Consider the following 24,091-nt stretch of genomic DNA (forward strand, 5'->3'; position numbering starts at 1 on the left):
CCACCCTGACTAAATGAGTAGTTGTACAAGTCTATAAGTGGTCCGGCCGGTTCATCTGTAAACTCTTTATAAAACTCAGTCTGAAATCCATCTGGCCCCAAGGAAGACTCCATCTTCATTCCTTTATCCTCACAGCCCTTTGACTGACACAGCTCAAAATAGAACTTTCTAAATGCTGCATTGATCCTTTTAGATCACAAGTCAAAGTACTAGCACCTTCTCTAATAGATGTAATAGATTGGGGAGCCGCTTTCTTTCTGGCAAAGTATGCAAGGTACCTGCCGGCTTGATGCCATACTCGAATAGTTTCTGCTTCAAAAATAGTATCTCCCTCTTTGCTGTTTAAGTTTAGAATTCAAAGTAGCCCTGAGGGCTATAATTTAGTAATGGAGGGCCGATCAACATAAGCTGACTCAGCTGCCTTCAGGCGAGTCTCGAGCAAACGTTGTTGTTCTTCTCTCTGTTTCCGGGTTACAGAATAAGAAATAATTAAGCCCCGCACCTAGGCCTTGGCAGTTCCCCAGTGCTCATTTGTGTCTGTATAATGCTGGAGTCACATTAGGACCAGGTGGGGGCACTGGTCCAATCCAGGCATGTGCATTGCGACCTGGTGGGCCCACTCAACCTGCACCCGGCCTATCTCAGACTCCAGCCTCAGTAGTTGTGGGAGCTATTACTCCAGAAAATTAACAAGCTGGCCGCCTTCCTCCTGTTCGGGAAGGCCCAGCAACCGATATTCTTCAACGACCTCGATTTTCGGTTGCCTGTTGCTCCGCCCCTCCAACATGCTGCCCGAGGCTCTGGATCTCCAGGTCACGCTTCTGTAACATGACTGAGATCGGTTCCACCTGGCTCAGTTCTCCTCCATCGATGCATTGATCTTCTTTGAGTTTTACAAACTCAAAGACCAGGCTCACCTCTGGAGGTTAAGTCCCCCTGGGCAGCTGCAGGTGCTGCTGTTGCTGCCAGGGTAGGGGGCTCCGTGCGAGCTCAGTGTTCCTTTGCCTTTGGTCATTTTAAAATACACCAAACTGCTCCAGTTTCATGCAAAATGGCTATAGCAGCTGGGAAAGAATATTTTTATCAATTTAAAAGGTGAAGGGAGGGTAGGTGCCCCACTTTGTCTGGGTCCTGTGCAGAGCTCAGCAAACTCTGACCTACTGGGTCGCCGTCATCTTGAATCCCCACTTTTGTGTCACTTTTTTTAAAAAGCCACACACTGAGCTCAGAGCTTTTTACCCACTGTTTTTTGAAGCAGACATTCCACACCACTGTGGCAACACCTCTCTTCAAGTGAAACAGCACAGACCAAATCTCTTAAAGACACAGTACTGTCACAGCAGAGACATTGATTCTCCTGGTGGGAATGTCTAGGGTTGTCTGTGTAAGACAGATGAAGATGAATTTCTTGAGGGTAATGAATCTATAGACATCTTTACCAAACCAAACGTTGAGAAGTCCCCTCGCTCTGATAGACTTCAGACTAGTGTCTTAAAAGACATAAAATTCCCTAGATTCTGAGAAGGTTCCATCAGATTAGAAATTAGCAAATGTGGCTCCTCTGTTCCTCAAAGGATGAAGACAGAAAGCAGAAAACCTACAGGCCACTTAATCCCATTTTCCTGCACTTGACCATATCTTTCTAAATCTTTCCTATTCATGTATTTGTCCAAATGCCTTTTAAATGTTAATGTACCAGCCTCAACCATTTCCACTGGCAACTCATTCCAAATGCGTGCCACCCTCTGTTTTCAAAAAAAAACTTGCCCCTCTGCTTTCCTTTTATTATTTCCCCTATAACTTTAAACTGCCCTCTAGGCCTCAATTGTCCCCAACCCTGGGGAAAAAGATGGAGATCATTCATCCAATCCATGCCTTTCAGATCTTTTACACTTCTTTTGAGATTTCTGCGCCCCCCCCTCGCCGGCCATCAGTCTCCTACACTGTAAAGACAAGAGTCTTAGCTTGTGCCCTGGCAGCATCCTTTGTTGATTTTCTTCTGCACTCTTTCCAGTTTAATAATGTCCTTCCGATAGCGAGGTGACTAAATCTGAACAATACTCAAGTATGGCTCACCAATGTCCTGTATACCTGCAACACAACTTCCCAACTTTTATATCCAATGCCCTGACTGATGAAGAGCAATGTGCCAAAAGCCACTTTTGCTGCCCTTTCAGAGAACAGTCCACCTGAACTCCAAGGCCCCTCAGTTCCACTACACTCCTTAAGGCCCTACCATTCACCATGAAACTCCTACCTTAATTTGACTTTCCAAAATGCAAGACCTCACACTTATCTATATTAAACTTCATTTGCCATTTCTCAGCTGACTTCCCCAGCTGATCAAGGTCCTGTTGCAATTTCTGATAACCGTTCTCACTGTCTTACCACCTGTTATAGTGTCCTCTGCAAACTCAGTAATCCTGCCTTGTAATTCTCATCCAAATCATGGATATAGATAACAAACAGCAATGGGCCTGGCCCAGCACCAACCCCTGAGGTACAGCACTAGTCACAGGCCTCCAGTCTGACTACTCTCTAGAATCCCTACAATGTGGAAGCGGGCCATTGGGGCCCATGAAGTTCACACAGATCCTCTGAAAAGCATCCCACCCCTGTAACCCTGCATTTCCTACATCTAATCCCCTTACTCTACACATTGCTGGACAGGGTGTTAGGCAAAAGCAGCATTTATTTACTGAGGTAGGTCTTGTCAGAAACTGAAATGTAAAAATTAAAGGGAATCTGTGGATGTGCTGAACTTAAGTGGCTGGGTTTTCAAGGAGTGGTAATCATACTCCGATTGCCACACTGCTCAAACTTCTTTACATTAAGAAAGAACTCCATATTTCTTGCACGAGATACCAAAAGCAGATTCTGTAAAAAAAAAAATGTAGAATGTGCTTCCAATCCAACTGTCCTTGTACTGTAGGATAGCCAAAGGAAGACAAACCAATGGCTCCTTTTTAACAGCACTGGTTACTGTTTTCTGCCACTTAAAAATATCCAGCAGCACTGACAACCACTTTGAGAGCTCCTGTAAAAGATAAGTATGTTAGCTAAGTGTGAGGTTAAAGTGCCACTTGTAGTGTCAGGGTGTGAGGTGGGTCAGGTGTCAGGTAGGTGGGTACTATGATGCAAGTTGGAAAGCATGGCAGGTCACTGAATGCTTAGGGTAGCTCAGCTGGGTGGTGGGTTTGACCTCTGAGTGTTAGGTCCCAGGGCAAATGGAATGTTGGATCAGAGTCCAGGGGGCATAAGGGGTCTGGGGGAGATATAGTGAAGTTAGGAGTCAATTTATTAGGTACCCAGGTGTTAGACTCGATTTTTAATTTTTTACCTCTTCTCGAATAACTGAACTGCAAAAACCATTTTTAAAATCTTTGATTTTAAGAGGCTACTTTCAGGGTGTCCCAGGTACAGGAAAGTTGCTCATCAGAATCTTCAAAGTTTTGCACAAATCTTTTGGGTTTGTCACATCTGGGCTTCTGCAGGGTTCCCAATGCGAACCTCCAGTCTGCAGTGCAGAAACTACTAGCTGGCCTTTGGAAATTCCTGCATTTAGGTTTACAGAAGGAATGTGCCATTGTGTCAAAGATTACTACATATGCGCTGATGGTTCAGGCGATAACCTATTTGGATGGATAGAGAATTGGTTCGCTATCAAGAAACAATAGGAAAAATTGAGTCATTTTCAGGTTGACCAGTGTGGAGGGGAGTGCTGTAGCATTTATAGAAACATTGAAAATAGGATCACAAATAGACCATTCAGCCCTTCGAGCTGCTCATCTATTCAATATGATTGTGGCTGATCATCCTACTTAATACCCCGGTTCTGCTTTTGCCCATTACCCTCTAATTTCTTTAGCCATAGCAACCATAAATCTCCCTCTTAAAACAAATCAATGTTTAGGTATCAGCTGCTTTCTTTGGTAGAGAATTCCAAAGGCTACTCTTTTCAGGTGAAGGTATTTCTTCTCACTTCTGTCCTCAATGGCCGCCTCATATCCTTTCAATTATGACCCTGGTTCTGGGTTCCCCGGTCATTAGGAGCGTCCTTCCTGCATTTGCCCTGTCTAGAATTTCCTGTTTAAACTTAGTGCTGGCATCTTCACTACTTACAATTTTCTGTTAATGATTTGGATGAGGGAACCAAATATGATTTCTAAATTAATTGGAAGATAAGTCTAAAGGGATATGGATTAGTTAAGTGAGTGCGCAAACATTTGAGCTGGACTGTGATTGTGAACTTTACCACTTTGCCAAAATAATAATGTAGTGGATTATTTAACTACAGAACCCTGATTCCTTTGTATCTCAGTGTCATGGTACATGAATCACCAAGTTAATATGCAGGTAGGTACATCAAGAGATGAGGAAGGCAAATGGAATACTGCCATTTATTGCAGATGGAACATTAGTTAAAAGTATGAATGTTTTCCTGCTTTTATATAGGGCATTGGTGAGATCATATTTGGAATCCAGTGTATAATTCTGGCCTCCTTTATTTAAGAGGGTATAAATGTTGGAAATAGTTCAGAGAAGATTCATTTGACTGATTACTGGGATTGGGGATCTTAGAAAGGTTGGGTCTATATCCAGTGAGTTTAGAAGAATGAAAAATGATCTCACTGAAACATGGAAGATCCTGAGGCACCTTGATGGGATGCATGCTGAAATGATCTTCCCAATTGTGGGAAGTAGTAGTACCTCAGGACAAAATTTTAAAATGTCATTCATTTAAGATAGAGATGAGAAAACTATTGACTATTGAGAGTATTTTAGCACACTCAAAGAGGAGTGGAGGCAGAGTCATTAAATATTTTTAAGGCAGAGGTAGATTCTTGACAAGGGAGTCGGAGGTTATCTGGGTAGGTCAGAATGTGGAACTGAGACCACAGTCTTATCAGTCTTGATCTCATGGAATGGTGGAGCAAGCTCGGGGGGTTGAATGTTTGTTTGTATTCTTGGAAATTCTTTCCTGCCTCCTCCAAGGCCTTTGCATATTTTCTAAATATGCGGTGCTTAGAATTAATCATTCTTTCAGTTGAGCCTACAAGAGTCTTAGATAGGTTTGTAATAAGTTAATTGCTCTGTGCTATGTCTGTTATAAAACCCAGAAGTTCCCTTTCCATTTTAACCCTTGCTTAACCTGCTAAACCAACTTCAACAATTTATGCACATATGTGCCAAGTTCTCTGCTGCTGCATCCCCTTTTGAATTGTATCTTTTATTTCATATTATCTCCTTCTTTCAACAAAAATGCATCACTTCACAATTCTCTGCATTAGATTTAATCATCTTCCTGTCACTTGTTCCACCACCCAACTTGTCGTCTTGAAGTCCATTATTCTCATGGTTCATATGTTTAAGTTTTGCGGTAACTGCTCCAAAATTTGGAAATTGTGCCCTGGGCATTTGAGTCTAGGTCATTAATGTAGATCAAGGAAAATAGTGGTCTTAATACTTCTGTCAAGTTTGTTAAATAACCAGTGACCATTCATGTTGACATTCCCTAGTTAACAGTCACTTGGTGGAATAATATTCTGAATTATTGTGTCTGAAAGATTTCCCACCACCAAAGTTAGATTGGCTGTAGTTTGAGTTTATACCTTTTTATTTTAAAAATACAAGATAATATTTTTGAAAGACTTACTGGAACATTGCATTGCAGATTTCACGATTCACTTCATGGGTTAAAATGTTTTCTGCTGTAGATTCGAAATGATTCTTCTCAGATAATGAATGAAAATATCCCTGAAATCCATGCGAAAGCAGATGAAATGAAGCAATTATACAACAAGATTGATAAATTAGAGGTGGGCTATTTGTATTATTGTTTGGACAGTTGCTTTGTGATAACAATGAAAAAGTTGTAATTCAAAAGCTTAATGTAATTATTTATAACAAACATCTTGTATCAATGTGGTCTTCCTATTTCCAATTTTCATTGGAAATGAGGACACAGGTGCTTATCTTTATAATTTCCTGTGTAAAATTTCATTTTATTCTGTATGCTATCAACTTGGAATCATTCAACAATTGAAAAAACTTAACTACTCCAGTTCCTTGACACTTTGCTATAGATCTGCAAACCTTTTCCTTTTCTGGTATAATATATATCTCTATTTGAGTAAATCCTATTGAAGCTCCTTCCCCAACCACCCAAGCTCACAACAGCTCACTGTATTTCTAAAATAAAACTAAAGTTTTCTTCATCTCTCCAGGTTATTTTGCCAATTACTCCTGTAACTCCAGTTTTATTGGCTGTTCTGTTGATCGATTTAAAACAGGACAGTTTAATGTTAGTTCTATCAAAACCTGTTTGTGACTTAGACACAGCAAAGAAGTCTAATCTAAGAAAAAAAATCTTTTTTTGCTTTGATGTTTTATAACAACTCTTAAAGTGCCTATTAATCCTACTTAATAAATTTTCAATAAAAGGGAATCTGCACTTGCATTGAAATATGAGAGGAACATGCTGTTAAATGACGACTGTGTGTGTGTGTGTCAGTACAGATCAGGAAGGTCTCTGGTGCTATACCTAAACTACCACCTGACTTTGAGAATAAAGGTGCTCAAAATGTATTCTAAACTTAATTAGAAATAAAAAATAATCAGCTAAGTCACCATTATGCTTGTCAACCATTATTGAAGAAGTACCTTTGTGCATGTTGGAAATAGGTTTGATTAGACCATGCTATATAATGTCCTCACTGGTTAATAGTTTAGATTCTAAGTTCACAGACAATGGTTATTTAGACCGAAGAGCATTTGTAGAACTGTTCTTGAGCAAAACATTAATTTGAAGGGGGGAATAAACTTGAAGCTTAATACTTGTACAAATGTTTGCACAATGCTAGAGTGAAAGAGGACAACCAGATACGAGCAGCAAAATTTTTTTGAGTAGCAGGTGAAACTACTTTTCAAAGAAAGCTCTCAAAACTACAAAAATGCAATCAGGTGTATATTTAACTAACCATATGCTGTTTGTAAATTACAGGCCTTTGTCAAGATGGTTGGACAAAATGTATGTGTTCTAGATAATCAAGTGACACAAGCTGAAGCCGAAGTTGGAAGCTTTCCCAGTGCATTTAGAAAAATCTGGAACTCAATCGGATCTCCAGCATTCCTTAATGTGAGTATTGTTCCTTTTTTCTTTTTAATATAAAAATTCATAGCATATTGTGGTTAACTACTTTATCCCATTCTTTTGAAGTTAACAATGCCTACTGATACTATCTAAATAGCATTAGCCAATCCTGAAACTCAGCTAATGTTCTGGGGATCCAGGTTTTGAATTCCTAAAAAACAAAACTCTGGAATTTAAGAATCTAATGACAGCCATGAAACCATTGATTGTCAGCTGATGAATCTGTATTCCTCCATGTTAAACAAGCATTGAGGGTGGCAAGTGTGCAGAATGTAGTCTGGTTGGGGGATTTCAATGTCCACCACCAAAAATGGCTCTGCAGCACAACTGTTCAAATTGGTCAAGTCCTATAGGACGCAGCTGCTGAACTGTGACTACAGCAAGTGGTGAGGGAATCAAAAAGTGGGAAAACGTATTTGATCTCCTCCCCAATCTGCCTGCTGCAGATAGGTCTGTTCATGACAGTATCTGTAAGACTGACCACCACATAGGCCTCGTGAAGGGACAGTCCCACTTTAACATTGAGAATAGCCTGAGTGATGTGTGCCCAGTAGGACAGACTTCACACTGGGTATCTGAGGCTTTGTAAACCACCAACAACAGCAGAATCATTGTACAAAAAAAAAGTCTTTTGGACTGGTTTATCTCCCTCTCAATCGTTACCATCAAGCCAGGGGAATCAACCCTGGTTCAATGGAGCAGCATCAGGCACACCTGAAAATAAAGCAACAAGCCTGGTGAAGCTCGCAAAAAGGATTACTTTGAATATCATCCAGCATAATCAGCAAGTGACAGAGACAAATTATGTTTCATTCTTGCCAGATAAGGTCTAAGCCTAGCAGACCTGCCTCCTACTAATTGAACAATTCACTGGAGGAGGATGCAGCACAAATATTCTCGTCTTCAATGATGGAAGAAGCCAGCACGTCAGTACAAAGGATAGGCTGATGCATTCACAGCAATCTTCAGCCAAAAGTGCTGATTGGAGGATGCTGCAATAGATCATTGTGGTCCCCAGCATCACAGGTGCCAGTCTTCAGCCAATTTTATTACTTCATGAGATCAAGAAACAGTTGGAGGCAATGGATACTGCAAAGGCTAAGGGCCCTGACAAAATTCCTGCAAGAGTACTGAAGACTTGTGCTTCAGAAATTACTGTCCCACTACAGTTACAACACTGGCATTTACCTGACCTGTGCACAAAAAGCAGGACAAATCCAATTGGGCCAGTTACTGTCCTCCATCAGTCAATCCTTAAAGTGGCAAATATCATCAGAGTTATTGAGCGCCTTCTCAGCAATAACTTGCTCTCTGATGTCCAATTTGGGTTCTGCCAGGGCCACTGAGCTCCTGTGTCTTTACTGCCCTACTTCAAACCTGAGCAAAACAGCTGAATTCTGTGAGGTGAGTGAGACCATTGAGATCAAAGCCACATTCAACCAAGTGTGGCAACAAGCAGCTTGAGCAACATTGATATTTATACTGAAGTTGTGCTGTGGAGAGGTGACTGCACAAGTAGAGACACAATCCAGAGATATGAAGGGGTAGGCAAAAGAGGGGAAAAGCCAGGGCAGAAAGAGAAGCTGAATAAGTGATAGCTCAGTAGGAGAGAATAGGTAGGCTGTGCTAAAGTAACCCGTGTAATGTGATAGACCCGAGAGTGGGTGAGAATAGGTTTGCTATGCTAAAAACAACTCCTGGGACCAGGGGTGTCGAAGGCAAAAATAAACTGAAAGATGGACTAGGCAGAAAATGGATACTGTTCTTCAAGGTTGCATTGAGGTTCGCTGGAACACTGCAACTGGCCTGCGACAGAAATGTTGGTATGGAAACACTGTATTTAAGTGACAGGCAACTGGAATCTTGACTTTTTTTTTAATGCCAGACTGAGCCTGGTGTTCTGCAAAGCAGTCGCCCAATGTGCATTTCATCTCCCAATGTAGAGGAGATCAAGCTGTAAACAATAAACGCAATGGACTAGATTGAGTGAAGTACAGAAATTGTTACTTCACTTGGAAGGTGTGTCTGGAGCCTTGGATAATGAGGAAATAAACAGGCAGGTGCCACACCCTCTGCAATGGTGTGGAGAGGTGTTGGGATTGGAGGAGTGCACCAGAGGGAATGGTGCCTGCAGAATGCTGACACTGGAGTGGACAGAATATGTCTGGTCATGTCATCCCGCTGAAGGTGACAGAAATCACGAGAACAGGGAATCCTCAGTTGGGGGGTGGAATGCCCCCAGGGTTAAGGGGGTAAGTGTCAAGTTAAATTCATTGCCTGAAACTTATGATGTGACTGTCTCCAACAAGAAGGAAATCAAATCTTCATCCTTTGACAGTCGGTGGGTTTACCATTGATGGATCCTTCATTATCCGTATCCTGAGGGTTACCATTAGAAGAACTGGATCTGCCAACTTAAATACAAGAGCAGGTCAAGAGCTTGGAATTCTGCGGTAAGTAACTATCTTTCTGTCTCTCCAAATCCTGCCCTCCATCTGATGTACAGTCCAACAGTGCAATGGAATGCTGTCCACTTGCCTGGATGAGTACAGCTTCAGAAGCAGTCAAGAAGTTTGACACCATCCAGGGCACAGCCACCTACTTGGCACCTCCATGCACCACTTAGAACGTTTGCTGCCATTGTGCACGGGTGACAATGTGTATAGTTTCCAAGGTGCACTATAGTAACACTCTGGCTCCTCCAACAGCACCTTCCAGACCCTCAATCTCTCTCACCTAGAAGGGCAAAGGCAATACATACATGGAAATGCCAACACCTACAAGTTCCCATCAAGCCACTCACCTTATTGACCTGGAAATGTTCTCTATCAATTAGGATTGGGCTTAGCTAGCTCATCCATGAATGAATAAATTAAAAAATATACATTTACTCCCTGTAGTTATGTAGCTGCTGTGACAGGCTGTACTGGATAATTTTCTACTTTTGTTATAGCTGTATTTGAACAGTTTTACTCAAGGTATGGCTAGGGGCACGGTCTTAATCACCAAAGCAAGGATGTTGTCATTCCTTGTAGTCATCCAGTATGCTCAACGGTTCCTTAATTATCACGTAAAGTGAATCGACTTTGAAAACTGCCATCCTCTGGTGGGAACCTTAAGTGTACTATCAGTTCAATAGATCTGGCTGAAGATGTGTAAATACATTGTCTTTGCTTTGCTTTCATGTGTTAAGTATAGGGATCATCACTGAGCCTGTAAATTTGAACTGCAGCACTTCAATCTGATCCACTGGTTGAAAAAATGCTTACTCTTTCTATTGCATGTTACTTCCACATATATTTTGCCCTTTTTCATCTTCTCATTGCATTTCTGGTTTTGTTTGGTTGTGTGATTTGAAGGTCATTGTGGAATGAGGTATATGTTGGGCTGAGCAGTTTCAGTTGGTGTGGAAATATAATCCTACGTAATAGCTTCCAATACCTCATGGCATATCTGTTGACCCATTTACCAGTATTTCTACCACAAGTGATGGATTGAGGATAACCTGTATGAAAAATGGGTTGTGTTCTCCACAGGGACTGTGCAGTGATCTCTCCTACAAGTATTATCATGGGCCGATGCATCTGTGACAGATTTTGATATAAGTGAAAGTAGTTTCCATTTCTGATGGTGATCTCAGTGCCTCTTGCAAGATCAGTCAAACGGCTGTGTTTCTCGGAGCTCAGTTGCTGTAGTAGTACTTAGGAGTTACTCAGTGATGAACATTGAAGCCTCCCATTCAGATTACACTGTGTCGTTGTCACCTTCAATGCTTTTTCCAAATAGTCTTCATCAGAAGAGTACTGATTCTTCATCTGACCGAGTGAGTAGGTAATAATAAGAAGGTTTCTTTATTGGAACTGATGTTACAAATCATTGTTGAAAATTGTCAGTGCCACTCTGTCCTGTGTCATCACTTCTGTTAGTGGGAAAGGGAGAACTCTAGGATGGTGACTGAGTAGATTGATGAATGTGATTCTGTAAGTATGACTATCCGGTTTGATTGGTCTGTGGCAGAACTGCCCAAAATGAATGGGCTGAAGTGACTTTATTCTCAAGATTTTTTTTAGGTCAAGTTTGTTTTTGTCCAGTTTTATTCATTTAAGGTGTATTGTTTGCTGCAGTTGGATGTCTTGGAAAGCAATTGTGTGTCAACCGTGTTCCATTTGGACTTTTATGGGCCAGGCAGCATAAAGCAGACTGCTTCCTTACCTAATGAGCATTTGGGAATTGGTTCAGTTTTTGACAATCCACTAGCTTCAGTCACTGATCTAGATTTAATGTTGTTTAGTCAGATTCACACACTACCATGATGGGATTTGAACAATTATCTCCTGGTTATTAGTCTAGATTTCTGGATTTCTCATTCAGTAATAAATATTACTGTATCCTGACACCACACTTGATTTATACTATGCTGTAACTTTGCTTAATATATTTAAATGAGCTCACCTTTTTATTGGGGCACTGGACCTTTTGGTTTGGTTTTTGTTTGGTCAGTTGTCAAATCATGAATAATTAAATGGCTGGTGCACATATCTGTTGATATGTCGGTCACTTACTTGGAAGACTTTTAGAAGAGAGATCACTTTTTCTCCTAAAAGCAATGCTGAGATCAAGGCTTTTTTTAAAAAAAAAGTGACCAAGCAATTTTTGTACTGAAGGACAAAATAGAGCGAGTCTGATCATAACTGATTTGTTTTTATCATTCTAGAAATCATCATTGCCTAAGAGACAACAGCAAAAATGTGAACCTCCAACCCTCTTCCGGACAGAAGATTACTTCCCAGTGCAGAACTCTTAGCACATGAATTATAACATTGAAAGAATAGCAGCACAAAGGAGGAAACCTACCTGCCTAAACCTACTGGATGCACTGTCAATCACTTCAATAATGAAGCAATGGTCATTTCCTTTATGAAACAAGCTGGTGTTCAAAATCTCAGAGGCCAACATTCTTGTCTTCCTTTTTAATATCAAAATATTGCTTTTGATATGAAACTGCTTAAATATATGCACAAAGTTAATATTGCTAACAGATCAGATTTGAACAGTATTGATATTTGTCTACAGATTTATAGTTGCCAAAGATGAGTTTTTATGCTGATCTCAAGAGTTTTATTTGAGACTCTTTTGATATTTGCTGATTTAATGATATATAATATCCATGCTCATGCCAAGGCATTTTTTTGCACTTTGTTTGCCTTAAAACACACATTGAGCTTCCATTACTTACTTTCTGTAAATGGAGGGTGAAAAAATTACCTGTTTTGTTTTTCTGCAGAACCAATGGTTTGTTTTTTAAAAGAAATTATACAATTAACTACTTTAGACACTGGGTTTTATACACTTTCTTTTTATGTTGGAAATTATTAAATTGCTGTTCAACATTGTATCCCCCAACAGTGCATGGTTTATTTGCTTTTAAAGGTACAAGATGTATTCAATTTCCAAAGAAAATTGAAAGCAAGTCAGGTATGTCACTGTCAGTATTGGATACACTAGTATTATTTAAATTTGCATTAGTGCAAATCTGAATCGGTGAAACTGAGTTGTCGATGATGCTACATAAATTCTGCAGCAAGGTGAAATAACCCATTCTCTAAAACTCCTGGTTTGGAGAATGGTTTTGGATTTAGGCTGCATTAACACTTAACCGCAGTATCAGCGTGAAATAAAATTGATTTTTTTTTCTGACACTACAGCTGAAGCACACATATTTTTTTCATTGCTTGCAATTTAATGTTTTAGATTGGAAGGTATACCTCACAAATCCAAACTTTTGAGAAATACAGATATGGGCTGGAGGAAGCAAGCTCACATCTGAGGACTGAAGTGTGCTCAACAGTCTGATTTTTATTCTTGTTTTCGATTGTTACACCGTCAAAATGACTTGATTTAAGTCACAATGGGATCATACAATTGTAAGCAAAAACAGCAATAAATTGGATTGATATAGGAAAATGTTACCTCAAGATAAACCAAACAGCTTCCGGGTGATAGAATCAGAAAGGCATAAAGAGAAGTAACCAAGGTTATGTTGCAAGAGCTGGATTTTATGTTCAGCAGAGTTGGAGAAGTTAAATAAAGAGGTATAATGGAGTCCTGTTTGTTAGTTTGGTAAATTTTTAATGAACTAAATTGATATTAATTATCTATGCACTTACATTCTGCATTATGGTTACATTTAACTGTTTTTAAATCTGTTTTAAAATACCTGTTAAAGCGATCTTCTAGAAGTTTATAAACTAATGAGGGGTATCGATAGAGTTAATGGCGGTTGTCTTTTCCCAAAGATGGGGGTTTCAAGCCTAGGGGCACATTTTTAAGGTGAAGAGAAATTTAAAAATACATTAGGGGCAGGTTTTTTTGCACAAGGTGGTTCACATGTGGAACAAACTTCCTGAGGAGGTGGTGGATATGAGTACAATTAATGTTTAAGAGACATAGACAAGAGTGCATACTTGTCAAGTTTTCTTTTGAAGCTGTTAACCTTGTTAAAAGGCTGGCCTTTGTACATTCACAGTGGGCCGAATGGCTTCCTCTCTGCTGTAATAATTCACAGGGAGAGGCGCTTTACACTTTGTTCTCTACACCCTCTTGCGATGTTAAGTGTTTGCAATCGGAACAGGCTGGGCACTCCACTACAACGCCTCTGACCCCATTTTCCTACAGCTGTCTGGCAGCAGTCTTGCTGGGGTTTATTTTCAAGTATTGTACTATTTGTTGTGGCTGTTGAGTGAGCTATTACCCTGCTTTTTCCTGCCAGTTTTATAAAACAGTTCACAACTTTGGACCTAATAGACAGAGCACTTTGGAACTTGTAGAGAGATTTGTGCTGAGTGTTTTGTTCATGTAGATGGATCAGTTAAAATCAGATGGTTTCCTACTTCATTGGAAAAATCCTAATTCTCTTGAAGATTGTGATGCACATACACCAGTTTTGTTAAAAATATCTGTCCAAGGAAGAGCTTTTTAACATCCATTAGGATTTGGAATGTACTGTCGGAGAGTGAAAAAAGCAGATTCATGTGTAGCCCTCCAAAGGAAATTACTTAACTAGTTGAAAGAAGAAAAAAATTGCAGATATGTGGTGCTGTGTAGTGGGATAAACTGGATTGCTTCTTGAAAGAGACCATTCAAACATGTTTGGGTTGAATGACCACCTGCTATTCTATGCTTAGTGTTTTTTAAAAAAAAGTTGCTCAAGTGTCATCTATGGTCAGTAGTACCCCTCGCCCCAAAGTTTTGGTTTTAAATACCACTTAAAAGCTTGAGCACACTTCAACACCGTCCTAGGGTTGTGCTGCCTTACTGAAGTTACCTACTGCGCAACCTGTGGGTGGGGGGTAAAAGTATGTTGCAATACGTATTTAGTGTAAATTCTTGTTCCCATAATCCCAAAGGGTCTTCTGTTTTTCTGCCAAGAGCTATCAAGGGAGGATTGTAGGTCAATATCATCAACCGATTTTGTTTTTAGACAGTAAAATTACTGCACTATAATTAACTGAAACCACACCAGCAAAAGAACAGTGCGCCATTTTGTTCTGGCCACAATAATTGTTGAACTCTATCTAGGCAGCAACCTCCCATTAGCATACACATTCAATCTGATCCAGAGTTATGTAAGTGTTGTCAACATGAGTCAACTTTAGCATGTTGACATGATTGCGAATGTCCAGAATAGCATCTTCGAAATATTGTTGTGGTTGAAATTTGTTCTGGTCTTTGTCATCTAGAAGAGAAATACATTATAATTATTAGGATCAGAGTAGGGTTGCTGTAAACTCAGTTGTCATTTTTTAAAAAATCTGGTTCATTGGTGTCCTTTAGGGAAGGCAATCTGTCATCCTTGATCTGTCTTAAATGTGACTCCAAAGCAACAGCAATGTAGTTCACTCAAGTGCTGTCTGAAGTGATCTAGCAGTATTTCAGTTCAAGTGATAATGGAAGATGGCCAATAAATGCTGGTCTTGCTAGTCACATCCATATCCCATGAAGGATTAAATAAAATCAGATTCTCATCATACCATTTGAAAGTCCATTGGTCTATGTTCACTTTGTAACAACTTGCAGGTCTATTTCACAATCTGCAATTAGAAATTTACTAGAATCACCAGTCGCAAATCATACATTTATAGATTCCTTAACCATCACACTTCAACACAGTGAATAAGATTGTTCTATTCAGAATATTAAATTATCAGTGTCTTGATGAATATTATCTCATACTTGTCAAATTTCCAAGTAAATCTTGTAGATATTGTGAATATCAGACTCTAGGTTATTCTCATTTAATTACCATTCTATTTAACATTCAAATCCAAATGTGACTAAAGCAGAGCCTTATTCAGCCTCCGTATTCTAGTCCTCTTGAAATTGATGCTAACATTGCATTGCCTTCCTAACTGCCAAATGTTAACCTGAAGAGAATCCTATATGAATACTCTGGTCCCTTTGGTTTTGCAAATGCAAAGTACATTGAGAAAATGGTCTGTGCCTCTATTCTTCCTCCCATAGTGCATAAGCTGAAACTTTTGTACACTATATTGCATATGTCACTTCTTTGCCCATTGTCCTTCCCTGTCTAAATCCTTCTGTAGTCGCTCCACTTCCTCAATAATACCTGTCCCTCCACCTATCTGTGTCATCTGCAAACTTAGCAACAATTCCTAGTTTCTTCATCCAGATCATTAATGTATAATGTGAACAATTGTGGTCCCAATAGGCACCTCTACAGAACTGCACCAGTCACTGGCTGCTATCCTGAAAGATTCCTTTATACCTACTCTTTTGCCTACTGCCAGTCAGTCAGTACCTTGCTCCTAACACCAAAAGCTACCTTAAGGTGCCGCACAGGAGGCTGCTAGTCAAAGGCTTCTGGAAATCCAAATAGATCACATCCACTGCCTCTCCTTTGTCTAACTTGCTTGATATCTCAAAAAAAGTTCTAATAGAAATGTCATGTATGAACTCCCCTTGATGAAGCAGTGCTGAATCAGCCCTATTTTACTATGCACTTTGCAAACTCATCTTTAGTAATGGTCTCAAATCTTACCAATGACCAAGGTAATTTGCCTCCCATATTTCCTAAACAGGAATATTACATTAGCCATTTTCCAGTCATCTGGGACCCTCCCTGACTCCAGTGATTCCTGAAAGATCACCACCCAATGCCACCACGATCTCCACCTTCAGACCTTTCAGTTTTCCCAGCACCATCTTAGTGATGGCCATTACACACCTCTCCATGATTCTTGAAGCTTTGGGATGCTGCTGATGTCTTAGATTAGATTTCCTATAGTGTGGAAACCGGCCATTCGGCCCAACAAGTCCACACTGACCCTCTGAAGAGGAGCAACCTACCCAGGCCCATTTCTCTAAATTTACCCCTGACTAATGCACCTAACACTACAGGCAATTTAGCGTGGCCAATTCACCTGATCTGCATATCTTTAGACTGTGGGAGGAAACCGGAGCACCTTGAGGAAACCCACACAGACACTGGGAGAATGTGCAAACTTCACACAGTTGCCACAGGCTGGAACTGAACCTGGGTACCTGGTGCTGTAAGACAGTAGTGCTAACCAGTGAGCCACTATGCCACCCATTTCTTCCCCCTCTCATTTCTTTGTTCTCCATTAGTACTTCTCCAGCCTCCATTTCCAGTGGTTCGATGTCCACTCTTGCCCCTCTTAACCTTATAGATATTTTGAAAATAAACTCTTGCACTTTTCTTTTCATGTTATTATTAGCTTATGTTTATATTTCCTCTTCCCTTTCTCCTTTTATTGCATGTTCTCTGCTGGCTTTTAAAAGCTTCCCACCAATCTTCACCACATTGTATGCTTTTTTTCTTTTGCTTTTCTGCTGTCCGTGACTTCCCTTGTCAGCCATGGTTGCCTGATGCTTCCTTCCCTTAGTATGTTTCCCCTTCCTTGGGATGAATTTCTGCTCTGCCTTCTGAATTCCCCCCAAACATTGCTGCTCCACCATCTTCCCTGTAAGGTCCCCTTCCAATCAATGGTCAGCTCTTCTCTCTGCATCTTAATTGTAATACTTTTCCCTCTAGAATTCATTCTGCAGTTTTATCATATTATGCTCACTGTACCCTAGAGGTTCCTTCACCTGAAGCACTCTAGTCAAATCTGTCTCATTACACATCACCATATCCAGAATTGGCTGTTTCCTATTGGGCGGCACGGTGGCACAGTGGTTAGCACTGCTGCCTCACAGCGCCAGAGACCCGGGTTCAATTCCCGCCTCAGGCGACTCTGTGTGGAATTTGCACATTCTCCCCGTGTCTGCGTGGGTTTCCTCCGGGTGCTCCGGTTTCCTCCCACACTCCAAAGATGTGCAGGTCAGGTGAATTGGTCATGCTAAATTGTGTTTAGGCAAGTGTTAGGCAAGGGGTAGATAAAGATGTAGGGGTATGGGTGGGTTGCGCTTCGGCGGGGCGGTGTGGACTTGTTGGGCCGAAGGGCCTGTTTCCACACTAAGTAATCTAATCTAATCTAGTGGGTTTTACCACCACCTGCTCAAAACAAATCTCTGGTATTCCATAGATTCCTTTTCTTGAGATCTGCTACCAATTTGATTTTTCCCAGTCCACCTACACATTGAAGATCCCCATGATTATTGTAATAAAGCCTTTCTTCTATGCCTTTTCTACTTCCTGATTTATTTTCTTCCCCAAGTCCTGACTACTGATATATTTGGTTAATTCATCCAATAGTCACTGACCATTCAGAAATTTGGAACTTTACAATACATTGGATATTAAAACTGTGCAGACAACTTGAGCTGTGCCTGGAATGATCTACTGGGTTTTAAAGGGTGGGGCAAAAGTTCTTGAATGCAATTATATCATCACCCACTTTTTCAGACAAAGACAAAAGCTACATGTTGTAGTTTGATTTTTCAGGACAAACCTACATCCTGTTACAACACAGGGATAGCAAGCTAACCTAAATCAACTTTACTATTGATGGCTTTTTTTGGTTTTTTTCTTTTTCTCTTTTTTTTTTTAAAACCCTCCCCCCTCCACGCACGCACACACAACTGCCTAACTGTGGTAGTGCTTATTTTTTCCCCAGCACCCGTGTGTGTGTGTGTAGGTACTATCAATGGCTTTACAACGTAATGAACTTAAATATTCAATGACACTCAAATTTGCTCAATTGTTCTGAACCAGACCTTTACTGGTTAAATTGTTAACTTTTGTTCATGGTATTATTAAGAATGTAACTGGCAGAAGACAAACTACAAGGCAAGCTAATATCTGTGATCTAAGCCTAATCTTCTTTGAATATTAAACCCCAATCACACACCTACAGACTGACATAATTAAGTGATAAACTAAAAAAACCATCCTAACTTGCTAGTTAAATAAATCTTTCAACAATGAATATCAGGCTTTCATGAAATCCTTTGACGATGGGTTAGATTGCAGGTAAATAGGTCTGTGCATCTCGCTTGAATTCTAAAGTCACCAGTCAATGTAAACTGTTTCCCCACACTTCCTGGAGACATTTAGTTATTACAGATTGGGGCTGTTTTCTCAGAACTTGCAGTACGTCAACAACTGGATAATTACTCGATAGGGAAACCAAAAAGACTGCTTACCACTCCGGCTGCATCTAAAGTAAAACTGCTGTTTGCCAGAGTCTGTTCGCTCTTTGTTTTCTCTTTGCTAACATCCCCTGTAGTTAGCTGGTCAGCACCAGTCCTCCTTTGATTGGCAACTCCAAATTCATGTTATATTCGTCATTGTTGGATTGGGGTGGACAAAGTTAAAAGTCACACAATGGCAGGTTATAGGCCAACAGGTTTATTTGAAAGTACAAGCTTTCAGAACGGTGCTCCTTCATCAGGTAGCTAGTGAGGCAGGTACATAGGACACAATTTTAGATTTTAAAAATCAAAGTGTCATACAACTGATGCAATGTATTCAACAAACCTAGACAGCCATTAAGTCTTTAATCACTTAGAATGGGGTTGCAGGTTTCAATTAATCAATATGTAAATTCTAGAATTTCTTTCAAGTCACTGCTCTGAGACAACTTTAAGGTTTTATAAGTTTTTTTTAAAGTTAATAGCTCAGACAATGCATTAAAAGTGTGAGGTTAGAGTCTGTATTCTAACCTGGAGTCAGACTAGTTTTATTTCCAAAGTAGGAATTTATAAAATGTCACATGGACTGACTGCCTACAGATTGTGTGCTTTTTGAACAAATAGAATGTATCTGCAAATACAAAATCACCCCATAGAGTTATGTGTGCTAGTATGTGTGAGTGTATGAGAGAAGGTCTGTGAAATGTATAATGTGGTGGGGTCACCTGTAGGTGTGGGAAAGTGGCGAATTTTCCAAAGTGTCTGTGCTGTCGTGATCGTGTTCGCCTCCCGCGCGGAAAATCGCAAAGTGTTGGTAGTGTGGCCGAGCGGTCTAAGGCGCTGGGTTCGAATCCCACCGCTGCCATTTCCTCTGAACAGCTCCATCGGCACAGCTTGTTAAAATGCTGTTTCGATCCCTGCTGCATTTCTGTTTAAAACAGAAGAAAAATGGGTTTGCTTCCCGGGGAATTGACTGCGGTGTGGGAAAGTGGCGAATTTTCCAAAGTGTCTGTGCTGTCGTGATCGTGTTCGCCTCCCGCGCGGAAAATCGCAGTGTTGGTAGTGAGACTAGAACCCCCAATTCTTTTTGCACTTCAGATTTCTGAATTTTCTCCCCATTTAGAAAATAGTCCATACCACTCTTCTTCCTACCAAGGTGCATGACCACACACTAACCCTCATTATACTCCATCTGTCACTTCTTTACCCAATTCTTTGTCTAAATCTTTCTGCAGCCTCCTATCCTCCTCAATGCTACCTGTCCCTCTCCCTATCTTTGTATCATCTGCAAACTTAGCCAGAATGCCCTCCGTTCCTTCATCTAGATCGTTAATGTATAAAGTGAAGAGTTGTGGTCCCATCACTGAGCCTTGTGGAACTTCACTTGTCACCGGCTGCCATCCTGAGAAGGACCTTTTCATCCCCATTTTCTGCTTTCTCACAGACAGCCAGGCTTCTATCCATGCTAGCACCTTGCCTCTAACACCACAGGCCCTTATCTTACTCAGCCACCTCCTGTGTGGCACCTTGTCAAAGGACTTCTTGAATTCCAGGTAGATAACATCCATTGGCTCTCCTAGATCTCATCTGCCCATTTCTTCCTCAAAGAATTCTAGCATATTTGTCAGGCATGACCTCCCCTTGATGAAACCATGCTGACTTTGCCCTATTCTACCATGCCCTTCCTAGTATTCAGAAATCTCATCCTTCATGATGGATTCCAGGATCTTACCCAGGACCTAGCTAATCAGTCTGTAATTTTCTGTCTTTTGCCCTCGTCCCTTCTTAAACAGGGGTGTCACGTTAGTGATTTTCCAGTCTTCTGGGACCCTCCTGATTCAAGCGATTCCTGAAAGATCACCTCTAACTCTTCAGCTATCCCCTTTAGAACTCTGGGATATAGTCCACCTGGTCCAGGTGATTTATTCACCTTAAGGCCATTCAGTTTTTCTAGCACCTCTCCTTGGTGATGGCCGCCATACGCACGGCCTCTGCCACCTCACTCCCTTGATTTTTTTGGGATATTACTGATAGTAATATGACATGAAGTAATTATTAATTCTTCAGCTGTTTCTTTGTTCCCCACTACCATCTCTCCTGCGTCATTCTCCAGCAGCCCAATGTCTGCTTTTGTCTCCCTTTTGCCCTTAATATATCTAAAGAAACTCTTACAGCCTTCCTTTTAAATTACTGGCTAGCTTACCCACATATTTAATCTTGTCCTCCCTTATTTCTTTTTTTGTTGCCCTCTGTTGGTCTTTGTAAGTTTCCCAATCTTCGGGTTTCCCACTGCCTGTCGCTACTTTATTTGCTTTCTCCATTGTTTTTATGCTATCCCTGACGTCTGTACTCAGCCATGGTTGCCTCACCCTCCCTTTACCATGCTTCTTTTACCTGAGGATGAATCTCTGCTTTGTCTCCTGAATTACTCCCAGAAACTCCTGCCATTGCTGTTCCACTGTCTTTCCAGCTAGGCTTCTCTACCAGTCAATTCTACTCAGCTCCTCCGTCATGCTTCTGTAATTGCCTTTATTCAGCTAAAATAGCATTACCTCTGATTCTATCTTCTCCCTCTCAAATTGCAGAGTGAATTCGATCATATTATGATCACTGCTGCCCAAGAGTTCCTTCACCTTCAGCCCCCAAATCAAGTCTGCCTCATTTCACAACACTGAATCCACTATTTCCTGTTCCCTGATGGGCTCCACCGCAAGCTGCTCCAAAAAGCCGTCTCATAGACATTCCACAAATTCCTTTTCTTGCAATCCACTACCAACCTGATTTTTCAAGTCCACCCGCACATTGAAATCTGCCATGATCACTGTAACTTTGCCTTTCCTACACATCTTTTCTATTTCCTGGTTTATCTTGCATCCCAGCTCCTGATTACTGTTTGGAGGCCTGTACATGACTCCAGCTATTTTTATTTATCTTTGTGGTTCCCCAATTCTATCCACACAAATTCTACACCATCTGACTCTACTTTGTTTCTTACTATTGATTTAATTTCATTTCTTACTAATGGGGCAACCCTACTCCCTCTGGCCACCTGCCTATTTATTTGATAGGATGTATACTCTTGAATATTCAGCTCCCAAACCTGATCTCCTTACGTCTCTGTAATGCTCACCATGTCATACCTGTTCATTTCGATCAGCGCCACAAGCTCATTTACCTTATTCCTTATGCTGTGTGCATTCAGATATAACACCTTCAGTTCTGTATGAACCATCCCTCTTCTCCTTGTCATTTGTTTGTCCAGTGTGCTTGAAGTTTGATTGCTAACCTTTTCCTGATACTCTGTCCTATTTGTGTATGTGCTGGAGATTTTAATAATCTCTCCTGCGTTCTGCACTCTTACCTCCTTTTTTAATTCAGGTTTTCTAATTTCCCCTATAACTGAAACCTCTCTCCCGATTTAGTTTAATGCCCTGTCCACGGCCCTAGTTATGTGATTCGCTAGGACTCTGGGCCCAGCCCGGTTCTGATGAAGACTGTCCCTTCTTCCCCTGTACTGGTGCCAATGTCCCATGAATTCAAATCCATTTCTCCCACGCAATCTTTGATCCACACATTTACCTGCTTAAACTTATTGACCCTGTGCCAATTAGCTCGTGGCTGTTCATACTCCCTTAGCAGAACCTTTGCCCCGAGTTTTATCAATGTTATTGGTACCTACATGTATCACGACCACTAAATCTTTACCCTCCCACTCTAAGTTCCTCTGCAGCCCAGATAAGATAAGCCAAAACCGAGCACCAGGCAGGAAACACAACCTGAGAACAGTGTCTATGCCCCTAACTATACTGTCCCCATTACAACACCATTTCTTTTCTCTTCCCCCACTTGAAGGGCTCCCTGCACAAAGGTACTGTTCAAAGTTCGATAATCAATTGCAACTCACAGTTCCAAACAAAATTGAGTTTAAAAAGACAAGAAAAATAGTGATAGTCTCAACAATCCCTTCCTGAATTTTGATCATTTTTGTTTCAAAATTCTAAACTCTCCTTATTTTCTCTAACATACTAATTCACCCTAATAAACATTTGAACTGAGTAAACAATATCATCTGGAATTAAAATACATCCGTATATAAAACTAATATTAGAAGATAATTTTGGCCAGAAAATGAAATGTCGAACTTGACAATTCAATCTTAAAATGCTGAAGTCATTGATTTATCTAAAACTTTTTCCTTAAACTAACTTTCTTCAAATAGCTTATATACAACCTCTTACAAGTTTTTTTTTCCCTTTCACACAACAAAGCTGATTGACTTCAAAATATTTTGTCTCAGCAAGTCTTCTAGGGTCCTCATTATGCTCTTGAAACCTGTTTTAAAATGCAGAAACAAAAGACACAGCAGCTACAGAAGAAGCTCAATGGCTTCTACACCATCTGACCCTACTTTGTTTCTTACTATTGATTTAATTTCATTTCTTACTAATGGGGCAACCCCACTCCATTTGCCTACCTGCCTATCTATTCGATAGGATGTATACCCTTGAATATTCAGCTCCCAATACTGATCCCCTTGCAGTCATATCTCTATGACGCCCACCACATTATACTTGCCAATTTCAATCTGCGCCACAAGCTCATTTACCTTATTCCTTATGCTGTGTGCATTCAGATATAACACCTTCAGTCCTGTATTAACCATCCCTCTTCTCCTTGTCATTTGTTTGTCCAGTGTGCTTGAAGTTTGATTGCTAACCTTTTCCTGATACTCTGTCCTATTTGTGTATGTGCTGGAGATTTTAATAATCTCTCCTGAGTTCTGCACTGTAAATTCTGTAAATTTAGAAATCCAAAGTTTTAGTCCTGTCCAAAACCCCACACTTCACAACACAGAAGGTGCACGATAAGATTTAAAAAGCGCTCAGCAGAAAGAGGTAGCTTTTGCTGTTCTGCGAAGGGGCGGGGCAGAAGTCACCAGGTGATGTCATATTATACTTTCTTATACTTTCAAACTGTCTTTTTAAAAGTTTATTGTCTTAAAGAAAACTTTTTTAAAAAATTTTTAACACCACCTTAAAATGAAACAAGTATACAGACAAAATGTTTTTTATCCCAGAAGTCGCATGCCTTCCAAAACATATATCTATGTTTTGAGAACAAGGCAAAGCTTTTCTTTCCACAACATGATCATCTTTCCAGCACTTTAAATGAAAATCACTTTTTAAACTTTTGATGGAATAAGATTTGAACAACTCGATTCATTGATGCTTTCAGGCAATGTTTTAAGACAGTCTTCAGTCAAATGTAAGGGATGCTCGCGTTGTAACAGGCATGAGAACCTTTGTGAATACAATCCAATTTTCA

The 24,091-nt window shown here is 40.5% G+C and overlaps 1 protein-coding gene across 4 annotated transcripts in view; it reads left to right on the forward strand.

Annotated features, from left to right (window-relative positions):
- bloc1s4 (biogenesis of lysosomal organelles complex-1, subunit 4, cappuccino) overlaps window positions 1-13,255 on the forward strand; it is a 32,759-nt gene extending 19,504 nt beyond the window's left edge. For 2 of the 4 annotated variants that reach the window (XM_072560852.1, XM_072560851.1), the window contains 3 exons: window positions 5,718-5,819; window positions 7,004-7,138; window positions 11,868-13,255. In XM_072560852.1, the coding sequence (XP_072416953.1) occupies window positions 5,718-5,819; window positions 7,004-7,138; window positions 11,868-11,957 (327 nt within the window). In that variant the 3' untranslated portion in view covers window positions 11,958-13,255. Of the gene's footprint in view, window positions 1-5,717; window positions 5,820-7,003; window positions 7,139-9,491; window positions 9,607-11,867 lie in introns of all 4 variants that reach the window. The other 2 variants (XR_011955053.1, XM_072560853.1) reach the window with 2 other exon arrangements.
- Window positions 13,256-24,091: the final 10,836 nt, after the last annotated feature.

The sequence above is a fragment of the Chiloscyllium punctatum genome, chromosome 41 (genome assembly GCF_047496795.1).
Source record: "Chiloscyllium punctatum isolate Juve2018m chromosome 41, sChiPun1.3, whole genome shotgun sequence".
Taxonomy (NCBI): Eukaryota; Metazoa; Chordata; class Chondrichthyes; order Orectolobiformes; family Hemiscylliidae; genus Chiloscyllium; species Chiloscyllium punctatum.